At 47.0% G+C, this 14,492-nt stretch overlaps 1 protein-coding gene across 2 annotated transcripts in view; it reads right to left on the bottom strand.

Moving 5' to 3' along the window:
* Window positions 1–14,492, bottom strand: part of TNXB (tenascin XB) — a 168,387-nt gene that overhangs the window by 102,476 nt on the left and 51,419 nt on the right. For both annotated transcript variants that reach the window (XM_068250294.1, XM_068250295.1), the window contains exons 3-5: window positions 7,291–9,663; window positions 2,618–2,742; window positions 1,484–1,634 (exon numbers count right to left, since the gene is read on the bottom strand). In XM_068250294.1, the coding sequence (XP_068106395.1) occupies window positions 1,484–1,634; window positions 2,618–2,742; window positions 7,291–9,663 (2,649 nt within the window). The remainder of the gene's footprint in view (window positions 1–1,483; window positions 1,635–2,617; window positions 2,743–7,290; window positions 9,664–14,492) is intronic.

Below are 14,492 nucleotides of genomic sequence, written 5' to 3'. Positions count from 1 at the left end.
TGAAAATAATGTAATAAAAAAAGTGCTTCATTTTTACAATAATTATGTATAAATGATTTAGTCAGTGTTTGCCCATTGTAAAATCTTTCCTCTCCCTGATTTACATTCTGACATTTATTACATGGTGACATTTTTACTGTTGGCAGGTGATGTAGCTGCTGCATGCTTTTTTAGCAGTTGGAAACAGCTGTAAACAGCTATTTCCCACAATGCAGCAAGGTACCCAGACAGGAAACTGCCAGGAGTACATACTTTTCTTGTGGGAGGGGTTTCATCACAATATCAGCAATACAGCGCCCCCTGATGATCTGTTTTTGGAAAGGAATAGATTTCTCATGTAAAAGGGGGTATCAGCTACTGATTGTGATAAAGTTCAATTCTTGGTCGGAGTTTCTCTTTAACACGGCTGGGAACTTGTGCAGCAGCAGGATCAGCCATACTGGCTGTATCCTGCGCCCAAGTCTCCCGGCGGCGATTCCTCTCGTATGCCCTCAAATGGTCCACCAATGATGATAAAGCTGTCTAACGTCCCGATAAAGAAACTTCCCACCCCACTTGTGCTATCGGCGGGAACATAAAATAAGGAAATCTATCCAAATACTTATACAATCTGACAGAAATTCTACCCTCTGCTTACTATGCCCGTGGCTCTCAAAGTTTTTGAGGTGGGGGTGCCTCGATGGCTTTGACAGTTTTTCATGGCACCCCTGGGCAAAAACAAGTACTGAAATGGTGTTATGACTTGTAGCTAGTGATGCTCATGAGGAACTTAGCATTTCCCTCCTTTCAAGTAGCTAGTGATGCTTAGGTGCTTATAAGGCCACATTCCCCCTTGAAGTAGTCAGTGACCCCCAGGGGCACCTCTAGCCATTTTGTCACTCCAGATGAGAAAACCTGTAGCGTGGTTCCCCTTCCCGTGCCTCCCCTCTCCCATCCCACCCCCACACAGCACTTGTGACCGCATGGTCAGCCTGTTGGACCAGGCGCCTCTGCAAGACGGTCAGAAGGAGGCACAAAGGGGTAAAGAAGGATGCAAAAGGCACAGAGGTGGCAGCTGCCTGCAACTTACGCTAAGTAGATGCAGAAGAAGCAAGTAATAGAACACCCATAGGGGCGGGGCTTAGTCTGAGCGCTTAATTTGGGGGTGGGGCTTAATCCAGCTACATGGTGCCCCCTAGGATCAATGGCAGTCCAGGCAATGGCCTGTATTGCCTGTGCCTAGAGCCGCCCCTGGTGACCCCCATTATAAAGCATCCCCCCTGCAAGTGGTCACTGGCCCACCCATTGTGTATCGATGTGCGGTTGCATTATCTGATGGCAATGCACAAAGGATGGGAATGCATGCCGGAGAACCCCTGGGAGGTGCCCGAGATGCACCAGGGTGCCGCGGCACCCAGTTTGAAAACCCCCTGTGCTATGCTGGAAAAAAAAAGGTAAAATATGACCTGCGCACTGTATAGGGCACGTCCCTGCACACACTCACTTGTCCTGGCAGTTATGGAGGTTTCAGGACCTAGTGTGGATCCCTGGCGAGGCTGGATGCTGACTATGTATTCCTCTCCTGGAGCCAATCCCGTCTGATAGAAGGTGATCAGTAAGCCGTCAACTGTTGTGGTCAAGATGCCATTTTCCTTCTGTGTAACAGTAAAAAATACAAAGTATTAAAATAAAATAAAAATATATAATGAAAATTGCACAAAGGACTTCAGTGGATGGGGTGTCGGGACGCAGTGGAAAGAAGAGACAAAACAAAAATCGGGAGCCCAAATGGTGTAGTATGTCAGTAACACTGAAAACAATATGATGATAAAAGGGCTACTCACAAAGGTGGGTTGCTGGGGGCAACCGACCACAGGAAGCAGGTGGAGATAATGAACCTGTCTCCTGTCTCCATTGGGGGTGTCCCAGACTGGGACTGGTGGTGGTCGCATCTTTTTTAAAAGACAATAACGGCTTCAAACATGGTCCGTTTTTGAACCCCGCCCACAACAGATCCGGGGCAGGGTGACTAAGCACAATGAGGGTAAGAAGCACTCCATGCATACTGGCTCTACATACTCTGGCACTCTTATTGGCCTGAGGAAGCGGTCTTAGACCCGTGAAACGTGTAGCCTGTGCAAAAATAAAATTCTCTTTTTTCTTATGAGAATGTCCTGATTGAGAGAAGCCACCTCATTTATTGTTTTACTGTTGTTTTTAACTCGGTTTTATAAACCCCTGGGTGCCTCTTTACCCTCATTGTGCACAAAGGACTTATTCTCTAGGAAAAACTTTTACACTGGGGGGGGGGGGGGGGGGGACAGTGCAGGGGGTTCCATCGCATTAGTCGCTAGTCCCGATATTGCATGCTGGTACCGCCACGCACCCAATCGAGCACATCGGGCCTGAGATTTTGCAGCATGTCCGATCCACACATGCGACCAACTTCGGCCAAAAATCAATAGTCGTTCGGATGTGCTCGTGGCAGCAGCGATTTTCATCTGATTCGATTATAATGATCAAATTAGATGGTCGATCTGCTGCCAGGTTGCCTGATGTACGATCACCTAAACAGCAGATATCACAAATAATCTGTGACAATTAAAATCACACTATGCAGATTTCACCCTGTGCATACCTTAGCTTTAAAAGTGATGTCATACGAGCTGGGAGGAGTCTGTGGCTGGTCCCACTCTAGAGTGACAGCAGCTTCTTCCTGTGATGTCACCCGAAGGCCAGTGACAGCGACAAGGTCTACTTCCTCTACAAACACAAAAGAGAGTTTCCACAAACAGATGAGACTTGTTGTATGAGTGTAGACAGGAAAAGGGGGCGTGGCTCAGAGAAGGATTAAGACCAATCAGGGCCCAAGGCAAGGCAGTAGCTTTGGTTTCCTAGGACAGTCCTTCTGGTAAGCTGAGCTGGAGGCGGGGTCAAAGAAGGTGACAGCCAGGTCCCTTGACACTCACTAAGCCCCATGCAGCTGCCTAGATTACCTTGTGGACAGAGCATGATCATCCACCAGGCAACCTAAGCAGCTGCTTGGGGAACCTGCTTGACCACAAGAGGCCCTCACATCTACTACCTTGCCTAGGGCCCCATTGCATCTTAATCCATCTCTGCTTGTGGATGATCCTGGTCTGAAGCAGCTAATTAGTTTATGAATAGAAAAAAGTTTATACATGGGAGGAGCAACTCACAGCTCAATCTTTATATTCCTAAAGACATCTATATGGACCAGCAGGAGAGGAGTCCCATACATGGTACAATCAAATAGTTCAATTTCCCCGTTTATTCAGCGAAAACAATTAAATAGTAAAGACAATGAAAATAATCTTTTTTTGATCGATTCAAAAAATGATTAATTATTTAATTATTGTTTTTTATGAAAATGTGATTGGATTTGTTGGAAAAATCAGGCTGATTGCTTTGAAAATTGAAGAGTGTATGGTAAGTTTGATAAAATCATCAAATAGATCAAAATCTTATAAACAAGAATAATAAAGTGAATTGTTTATGGCCACATTAAGAGAGACAGATCACAGTAAAGGTGGCCATACATGATTCAAATTGTCCAATATTTTGTTATAAGATTTTGATTAGATTATTTGATCAAACCTACCATACACCATTCAACTTTCAAAGCAATCAAACTGATTTTTCCAACACATCCAATCAGATTTGCATTGATAAAATGGAATAATGGATTGTTTTTGATTGAAAAAAAGATTATTTTCAATTTTGATCATTTTGGTTGAATAAACGGGAAAATCACTTGATTGTACCATGTATGGGCAACTTTAGTGCTATTAAAATCTGTTACACTGTACAGAAGCTCTAATATCTTTACTTTCTATGAGAGCTTAAAGAGGACCCGAGGCGCTTAACTTGAATCCTTGTGCAGATTGTTTGATACTCCTCCCTATATTGCCTGATGAAGCGGGGTTGAACCTGCGAAACGCGTTGCATTTCTTTTTGGAGTTCCTAATAAATGTGTTTGACTGTCTGTTATGATCGCTTCTGCAGCGTTTACTGCTGACTGCACTGGTATTGCAAACCAAGCAGTTCTAATGTCATTACATGCATTTGCTTGCATAGTTTGGTTTGCACTTAAACTAGTTGCTGATTCCATCTGCAGTCGCTCTGAAGTTTATGACAGTTTAATATGCTTTTGTGTAAACAAACATTGTCTGCTGCAGTGGAGGGGCGGTCCCTTTCCTGCAGGCTGCATATCATTGTCTGCCTTTTCCTGCTATCAGCCTGTGATTAATTACCATTCACTTGTGTGGGAATCTGCAGGTCTGCTCCCATTGGATGACCTCAGTATAAAGAACTGCTTCCTGCAATGCCTCATGGGCTATCATAGTTTCAGACTCTATCTGTTACTCTGCTCGTGCCCCACCTCGTTCCTGGTCCGTGTGGACTGCGCTGACTCCTGCGAAGGGGTCAGCGAGTCCTCCTAGTTCTGCTCTTGTTCTAGAAGTTGTTACTTGCTTGTCTTGTGTCATATATTGGTTCATCGCCAATATATACGCATACTTGCGCATTTTGTTATTTTCCTTGTATCCGTGTTACGTTGATATATCAGTGTTGCTGATATATACGTACACGAACTGTTTATTTCCTGTGTTCAGTTAGTCAGTTTTCCAGCACGTTTTGGTAGTTTGCGCGTATCGTGAACACCCGTGCTGAGCTAGTTATCCTGTTCCTGGTCCTGTTTGTGGATTGCGTTCATCTCTGCGAAGAGATAGCGAATCCTTCTGAGTCCTGTTCCCTGTATTACTCCAGTTCTAGTCAGCGTTCCTGCTTATGTCATATATCGGTTCATTGCCGATATATACATATGTTAGTCAGACGTCACAAATAGTTTCATTGATAGCTGTAATTGTAATACGCTAGGAAAACATACTTATTGTATATTTATCTGTGTTACGTTCATCTATCTCGATCCTGCTATTTCCTGTCTCTCCTGTCCTGTCTTTGTGAGGCACGCCATCGCCGCAACACATTGGCTGCCTCATTCCAGTCTGTCTGTTTTGGACGCTTGCTGTCGCTAAGTAATCGCTAGCTAGCAAGCGTTCATTCTGTCTACCTGTCCTGATCTCCTCAGTCCTGGTTTATGCGCTCAGCGCTACTTTGCGCTGAGACGTTATTACGAAAGTGTTTGTGGCTGTTCAGATCTGCACCGGCTCTGTGCACCACAATCTCCTATTGGAGTCAGTCCTCTCCTCCACTAAACTGGGGATATCCTGATCCCTTGTGCTGGTGTGTGTACCTCCTTCACGTCAGCTTATGTGTTGTATGCTGACTGTGGAGATTACACCCCCAAGCTTAACACTGTCTGAATCACAGTCATTGTCGTGTCTGCTTGATGGAGGTAAAACCACCACTTCCTCCTTCAATTTTGAAATTTAAGTTGGTTTTTAAGATCATTTAATCTAATCTTATACTTTTGGCGCCTTTGTTCATTGTATACAATAAAGAGGACCCGAGGTGGGCAGATGGGACACAGAGGCATGTTCTCTGTCTCCTGACATGCCTCTGTGTCCCCACAGCACCGATCTCTACCCCCCCCCCCCCCCCACCGGCGCGTTAAAGCCCCCCGAGATTAGCAACAATATTTGCCTCTATCTCGGAGGTAAACAGTTAGGAGAGCAATTCCCGGTTTGAAACACCCGCCAGGGGCGTTCCTGCAGGGTTTCCAGAGCTGCAATTGGGCAGCTCTCTCTCCCTGGCCACACCCCTGCCGCTCCCCGCCTCCCTGCACGCTGTGAGAGACACACAGTCTCTCAGTGCAGCGTTGTGACCTATAGGTCACTCAAGTGAAAGTGGGCCATTGCGGCCCATATGAGCGGCAGTTTTTGCGGCCTACTTTTTTTTTTTTTAGCCCACCTCGGGATCTCTTTAAGGATTCATGCACACTACGGGCTTGATTCACTAAACCGTGCTATGACAAATATCACACCTTATCAAAGATATCACACTTTATCAAAGTTAACACGCCTTATCCGAGTAGCATAGCGAGCGCTATGAACTTATGCCCGCTAATTGGCAATGGCACTCGTCCTGCCCTGAGCCTCTGCCTCTGATAAGGCGTGTTAATTTTAAAAAGGTGTGATATCTTTGATAAGGTGTGATTTTTGTCATAGCACGGTTTAGTGAATTAACCCCTATATGCGGTGCTGTCAGTTACAGCGCACTGCACATTGGAGTGCTCTGCATGCTTCATCCATCGAGTTTCATGGGACTGCTCACAGTACAGAAAGCGCTCCCTTGTGTTGCGATGTAACATGTCCAGGAACTCGAGAAACTTTTATGCAGCACGGCGCACGTGATTGGAGTACGTATTGCAATGCCACCACTGAGCTTGGTGCGAGAGTATTACCCACATCTTTCTATGCACTTCCTGGTACCCGTTCTTACTTGAACCATCCCCCCCTAGTGCCCCAAAATACCCCCGCCCCAAAACTAACCCTCTTATAAAGTGCTTAGAAATAACCTCCTCCTAATAATTCCTAACAGTAGCCTTCTTCTTCTAGTGTCTAAAACTACATAAACAGTTTACAGTTAACTGGTGTCTAATGGCCTTCCTCCCTCCCCTGTACAATTCCCTGGTGTCTAGTGACGCCCCTCCCTCCCCTATACAATTCCCTGGTGTCTAGTGACCCCCTCTCTTCCTTATACAGTTCCCTGGTGTCTAGTGACCCCCTCCCTCCCCTACACAGTTCCCTGGTGTCTAGTGACTCCCTCTCTTCCTTATACAGTTCCCTGGTGTCTAGTGACCCCCTCCCTCCCCTACACAGTTCCCTGGTGTCTAGTGACACCCTCTCTTCCTTATACAGTTCCCTGGTGTCTAGTGACCCCCTCCCTCCCCTACACAGTTCCCTGGTGTCTAGTGCCCCCACCCCATATGCTTTCCCTGGTGATCTAGGGTTTCACCTCCAGTATAACTTCCCTAGTGGTCTATAGTGGGACAAACAGTGCAAAGTGGGGAAACCTCTGCGGGACAGAGTTTGTCTGCAGGTCAGAGTTTGACGTGTATGGTCTAGGCTAAAATAGCAGCCAGCTAGATATTATTCCTTTTATCTTCACCACACAGGGTGGAAGATAATGATTGGTTGCTAGTAATTAGTAAAAACACCTCTCCTAACATGCAAATCTTCGCTGGTCCAGGAAGTCATTTGACCAAAGTTAGCAGCTGCGGATTAAGTAGTTGACAAACAGTTGACTAACTGGCAGCTAGAATTCTGGCTGTTGGAACATGACATCTTTCACTTCATTCATTTAAGCACAGAAATAAATATAACTCACCTGATCCGCAATCTGCTCCACCGAAACCCTTCTTACACACGCAGACCCCGTTCACACATTTGCCACGCCCGTTGCAGTTGGCTGGACAAACTCTGGCACCACAGACCGGTCCAGAAAAACCAAGATTGCAAATGCATTTTCCATTGACACACTGTCCGTTGTTGTTGCAGTTTTTAGGGCAGGCTTTGGTGGAGCAGTCCAGCCCAGTAAATCCGGGGTTACAGACACAGACGCCATTTTCACATTCCCCATGGACATTGCAGCTTTCGGGACAAGCTCGGATGCTACAGTCCACACCTACGTACCCGGAATCACAGAGGCATTTTCCATTGTCACACCTTCCATGGCTACTGCAGTCCCATGGGCAGGTTCTTTGGCCACAGTCTGGTCCCGTGTATCCAGAAGTACAGATGCAAACACCATCGTCACATTGGCCTCTGTTCTGACAGTTGCCAGGGCAGGTTCTCACTCCGCAGTCTATGTCCGTGTATCCAGAATCACACACACATACCCCGTCTTCACACTGGCCCCTGTCGTAACAGTTGTTGGGGCAAGCTCTGTACCCACAGTTAGGACCTGAGTATCCAGAATAACAGATACATTTACCGTCATCGCACGTGCCGCGGCCATTGCAGTTCTCCGGACATGCTTTGGAGGCGCAGTCTACCCCGGTGTATCCCGGATTGCAGACACAATCCCCATCTACACACTGACCACGTTTATAACAGTTGTTGGGGCAAGTCCTGGTGCTACAGTCTACCCCGGTGTACCCCAAATCACAGACACACACCCCGTCTTCACACTGGCCCTGATTATGGCAATCATTGGGGCAGGTTGTAAGGCCACAGTCTACTCCTTTATATCCCTCATTACAAATACAGATCCCGCTGTCACAAGTACCCCGATCGTAACAGTCGTTGGGGCAGGTTCTAATGCTGCAGTCTTCCCCTTTAAATCCGGTAATGCAAATGCAGACCCCATCTTCACACCGGCCCCGGTCATAGCAATCGTTAGGGCAGGTTCTGGTGCCACAGTTCCTCCCGGTAAATCCATAGTCACAAACGCACACTCCATCTTCACAGTGGCCACGGTCAAAGCAATCGTTGGGGCATCTCTTGGCGCCACAATCCAGACCGGTAAACCCGGGGTCGCAAAAACACACACCACCTTCACATCGGCCTCGGTCGTGGCAGTTCTTGGGGCAACTCCTGACACTGCAGTCAACACCGCTGTAACCAGGGGAGCAGACACAAGTTCCCCGTATGCAGCGACCATGGTTGGAGCACCCAGCTGGACAAGAACGAGTCCCACATACTGGACCAACAAATCCAAGATCACAGATGCATTTGCCGTTGATGCATTGCCCATTTCCACTACAGTTCTTGGGACAGGCCCTGGAGCTACAGTCAGGCCCAGTAAACCCAGCAGGACAGATGCAGATGCCATTCTGACACCGGCCACGGTTGCTGCATTTGTTGGGGCAATCCTTTATCCCGCAGTCCGGGCCTGCGAAACCAGGATTGCAGATACAAGTCCCATCCTCACATTGACCCTGGTTATGGCAATCGTTGGGGCAAATTGTGAGCTCGCAGTCAGGCCCGGTGAAGCCCGGGTCACAGACACACTCGCCATGTTCGCATCGGCCTCGCTTCTCGCATTCTGGGGAACAGACCTTAATGCCACAGTCTGGCCCGTCAAATCCGGGGTCACAAACACACCTGCCTGAAACGCATTGGCCCTGCTCATTGCAGTCATCTGGACACGCCCTAGAGGAACAGTCCTCTCCAAAATATCCAGAGTCACAAACGCACACCCCGTCTTCACACTTGCCGTGGTCGTTACAGTCGTGGAGACAAGTTTTGAAGCCACAGTCCACTCCAGTAAAGCCAGTGTCGCACATGCAGATGCCATTTTCGCAGTCTCCACGTTGGTTGCAATTGTTGGGGCAGCTTGAAGAGCTGCAGTCAACGCCAGCGTAGCCCTCGTAACAGATGCAAAGTCCATTTTCACACCTCCCCCGGTTGAGACAGTCTCTAGGGCAGACTCTCGCACTGCAGTCAACCCCTGAAAACCCTGGGTCACAAGCGCAAACTCCATCTTGGCAGTGCCCACGGTTGTGGCAGTTGTTGGGACAAGCTTTGAAGCCGCAAGACAAGCCGGAAAATCCCGCAAAGCAGCTGCATCGCCCATTTATGCATCGGCCTTGGTCGTTGCAGTCCTCAGGGCAGGTCTTCAGCTGGCATTTGTCTCCCATGTAGCCCTCTTTGCAGTGACACTCCCCATCGACACAGGTGCCACGCTCGTCACCACCACAGCCTCCCGGACAGCCGTCATCTTTCTCGCATGGAGGGGGCTTCAGACTGGAGGGGTCATCTGGAAATGACAAGGAAAGAAACAAAACTTGTCAGTAGAAATCAGCGTAACAGGCAATGTATACAGCAAAGGACTAGAGGATACATACATAATAGGAAAAAGAAAAATAGATACAAAACAGGTGAAGGGCCTGTGTTCACACTGACAGCCGAGTTCACTGCTCTGCACTGCTCTCTCACCACTGCTGCCTCTCCCCCCTCTTTAACAGTGAAGAGCAAGGGAAATAAATTCCAATCAGCCACATTTTGAGACACCAATGCACAATGGGCCAAAATTGAAAATTGGGACCAAATCACGGGTCAACCTCAATGTCTAGTGGCCCCCTCCTTCCCCTATTAAGTTCCCTGGTGGCTAGTGGACACCCATCCCTCCCCCATACAGTTTCCTGATGTCTAGTGGCTGGTCTCCCTTCTCTATACAGTTCTCTGGAGTCTAGTGGCCCCTCTGCCTCCCACCATACAGTTCCCTGGTGTCCAGTGGCCCCTCTCCTTCCCCCTTACAGTTCCCTAGTGTCTAGTGGCCCCTCTCCCTATTGCATACAGTCCCCTGTAGTCTAGTGGTCCCTCTCCCTCCCGCAATACAGTTCCCTGGGGGCCTCCTTCCCTCCCGTATATAGTTCCCTAGTGTCTAGTGGCCCCTCTCCCTCCTACCATACAGTTCTCTGGTGTTTAGTGGCCCCTCTCCCTCCCGCCATTCAGTCCCCTGGAGTCTAGTGGCCCCTCTGCCTTCCCACCTTACAGTTCTCTGGTGCCTAGTTGCCCTTCTCCCTTCACCATGAGGCTTCATAGTTTCAGCGTTTAGACATGTAGGCTTAGCGCTCAAGTGCCCGCGGCCAAATATAATGCAGAATGGTGAAACCACTTGCAGCCCCCTTTGACATACCTATATGTCATACATGTCAAACTCTTGCCCACGGGCCAAATCTGGCCTGCATTGCCATCAAATTTGGCCCGCGGGCAAGAGTTTAAACTGTATGACCTATAGGTATTTTAAAGGGGGCTGAGGCATGAAGCAACAGGACTTGTAGCGTGCATCGCCTTGGCGCTGCTACATATGTGAAGGTGCCCTAAAGGTTGAGGTTAGCTTATGAGGGGGAGTGGCTAGCAGCATTATGTATATCAGGGTAAAGAATAAGGTTAGGTATAGGAAATACTTCAAGTGTTGGGGGACAGTTTCATGCAGAACTGAATTTATTGTGCCAAAAAGCCAACAGACATTAATTACAGAGAAGATTTGATGGGTTTTTCTCTCTGCCACGCAGTTACAAATCTTTGCAGCCAAGGTCTGTGTTTGTAATTACAATGAAAGGTTAGACAGGTTCTCTTGCTGGCCGGCCAGGAGCTGAGCTGGTGAATCATTGTCATGTCACGCCGTAGCCAAGCCAGCCACAGCTGCACCGTAATGTCATAAAATGGACAGTAATCTTCCTAATTACCGTCTTCGTGTGCCACGGAAATGTCGTTATTTACAATGCATCAGCAAGACACCTCGGGCCGTTATGTAACAGGATCTAGAGACTGGTCATAAATGGGAATAAAGGGGAGTAAATCAAGCGGATACATGCGCTTTTTACAAGGGCTGTCATGTTACACGATACCGCCCTGACTAGAGTCACTCTCTCGTGGTTGTCTTACAACAGATGGAATCTGATACACTCATTATCTAGTCCATTTACACAATGCCAGAATTTTCTCACTGTTTTAGAAGATAAATATCTATTCACATAGGCTCCAGTGGCAGAAGAGCTTACACTCTAACGTTCCCAGTGCAGTCGCGGATCCTGCACAGAAGCCAACACTATTACCGGCAAGGGTCTAATAGGCTACATGCCAACCGAGTCACGTCTGAGTGTCCATGAAACTAAATCAGGGTACAGGTTCCAGATGGCTGTTGGCCGTGCATGACATGATTCAGTCTCCCCAGTTATGAAGAGGTCACGGCTGAGAGGAGGAACCACATGGAGAGGAAAAACCACAGAGGAAGACAGAAGGAGGCAAAAAGGGGCACGCAGAGACGGCTCTAGGCTTTTTGCTGCCTGAGGCAAACTTGTGAGGATCCGCCCCCACCCCCTCTAACTGGAATGGTCGCACAGCACCCAAGAATTTGCACCACACGTTATAGCTGCAGTGAGCCCCCCCAAAAACACCCTCAGTATAGGTAGGTAGCCAGGTATAGGTGCCCCCAGTATTGGTAGCTAGGTACAGTTGCCCCCAGTATCGGTTAACCAGGTACAGTTTCCCCCAGTCTAGGTTGGCCAGGCACGCTCTTCACTTCCTGTTTCTGCCCCCAGACTTCTGCCACCTGAGGAAGTCGCTTCACTGGTAGGCAGGGGCTCACGAGTGGCTAAGCACTCAAATACGTGATTTAAATTTCAAGCCGGAAGGAGGAAGTGTGAGTAGTGAGTCTTGCAATGTGTCCAATAGGAAACGTGCAAGCTATTTGGAGCGCACAATATACGACGGACTTATGTGTAACTAACCCCTTGTTTCCCTGACGCACAGCTGTGGCAATTAAGCCTCATTTAAAATCACGTATTCGGGTGCTTAGCCACTCGTGAGTACTGGTGAGCCCAGGCCTGCTCATTGGCATCATGGGCAGACCAGGCCTGGAAAGGGGGCACCAGATGGAGAGGAGAAGTCACAGAGGAAGGTAAAGAAGGGGCACAAAGAGATCAGAAGCGACACAGATGTGAAGGAAGGAGCACAGGGGGACAGAGGGAGGCAGAGGGGGCAGGAGGGTGCACAGAAGTAAAGGAAAAGGAAGAGGGATATAATAGACAGCAGCACAGGGCGACAAGAGTGGGCAGAGAGGGACATGAGGAGACACAAAGGAGCGACACGGGAGACACAGAGAGGGTGCAGAAGGAAGAATAGGACTAGGAGGAGGCACAGGGGGAGAGGAGGGAACACTTTAAAGTGTAACTGTTCGGCATAAAATAAAAAATCAATTCTTTATTGTTATGTGGTAAACAAGTAATAAGGATGCTAACCAGGCAATCCAAAAGTTAAAATTACTTTTCTTGTTGATAAATAATCATTCCCCAGTTTACCTGACTCTTATTTGGTACACACAAAATTTGGTATGCACAAAGGAAGTTGCAGGGCATGCTGGGTTGCCCTTTTTTGCTTCTCTACTTTCCCCTCAGACTTAAAGAGACTCCGTAACAAAAATTGCATCCTGTTTTTTATCATCCTACAAGTTCCAAAAGCTATTCTAATGTGTTCTGGCTTACTGCAGAACTTTCTACTATCACTGTCTCTGTAATAAATCAATGTATCTTTCCCCTGTCAGACTTGTCGGCCTGTGTCTGGAAGGCTGCCAAGTTCTTCAGTGTTGTGGTTCTGCTATGAACTCCCCCTTCCAGGCCCCTCTATGCACACTGCCTGTGTATTATTTAGATTAGGGCAGCTTCTCTCTTCTCTCTTTTCTTTTACAAGCTGGATAAATCGTCCTCTGAGCTGGCTGGGCTTTCACATACTGAGGAATTGCATAAGGGCAAAGCTGTTTGCAGGAAGAAAAGAGCAGCCTGAAACTTCAGTGCATGGGAATTGCAGGGGGAAAGAAACACACAAATGATCTCTTGAGATTCAAAAGGAAGGGTGTATACAGCCTGCTTGTGTATGAATGTATTTTCTATGTGTGGACATACTGTACATCAACCTACTTCCTGTTTTGGTGGCCATTTTGTTTGTTTATAAACAAACTTTTTAAAACTGTTTTTAACCACTTTTAATGCGGCGAGGAGCGGCGAAATTGTGACAGAGGGTAATAGGAGATGTCCCCTAACGCACTGGTATGTTTACTTTTGTGCGATTTTAACAATACAGATTCTCTTTAACTAATTCAACCTGATTGGCTGAAGCCTCTTCCCCTCTTGTTTTCCCCTCCCACACCTATGTTCATCTCCGATTGGCCAATATGTCTCATGCTGAGACAACGCACTTTCTATAGTGAAGGGCAGGCAAATCAGGCTGAGGAGAGTGAGGGAGGAAATGACATCAGGATTGGCTTCAAAATAGCCACAGTTAATATGGAAACTGTCTAGAATAGGATTCTCTGTTTTTCCTTTATAAAATTCACAGGAATCATAATGTGGACAGTACAATACATATTTTATGTAAGCTGAGCAAATATTTATCTACATATATATATATATATATATATATATATATATATATATATATATATATATATATATATATATATATATATATATATATATATATATATATATGTGTGTGTGGTTTTTATTTTTAGATAGTACGGCTGACAGCTCCTCTTTAAAGAGAATCTGTAATGACATATAGTAGAATGCAGTAAATTATTCAGGATACCCATTTTTATGGTCATTTTCGGCACTACAAACTCCTCCTATATCTATATATTGCTGTATATTAGTACGTAGCACCACCCTACTAGTGATGTCCCAGCCTAGGCTGTATAGTTATGTGGAATTCTCCTCCCACAGCATTCTGGGAGACCAGGTGGAGGGCGGGCAATTCATACACAATCAGGCAGAGGAGACTAATAGAGGAAATGACATCAGGATTGGCTTCAAAATAGCCACAGCTAAAATGGGAAATGCTAAGAAGGATTTTCTCTGTTGTGTAAGTAGAGCAAGTATTTATCTACTTATATGTGGGTTTTTTTTCTGAGATAGTATGGCTGACAGCTCCTCTTTAAAACAGTGGAGGCCATACAGGTAGCACAAGGTGACAGGAGGAGGACAGAGGGGACACTGGTGGCACAGAGGGAGACACAGTGGAGTCACAGAACCTAAAGTTCCTACTGTATCTAGGGACTACCACAACAATATGCATAGTGCACCT

This window comes from Hyperolius riggenbachi, chromosome 8 (assembly GCF_040937935.1).
Source record: "Hyperolius riggenbachi isolate aHypRig1 chromosome 8, aHypRig1.pri, whole genome shotgun sequence".
NCBI lineage: Eukaryota > Metazoa > Chordata > Amphibia > Anura > Hyperoliidae > Hyperolius > Hyperolius riggenbachi.
Note: the sequence above shows the minus strand (reverse complement) of the source record. Positions and strands in the feature narration are given on the sequence as shown.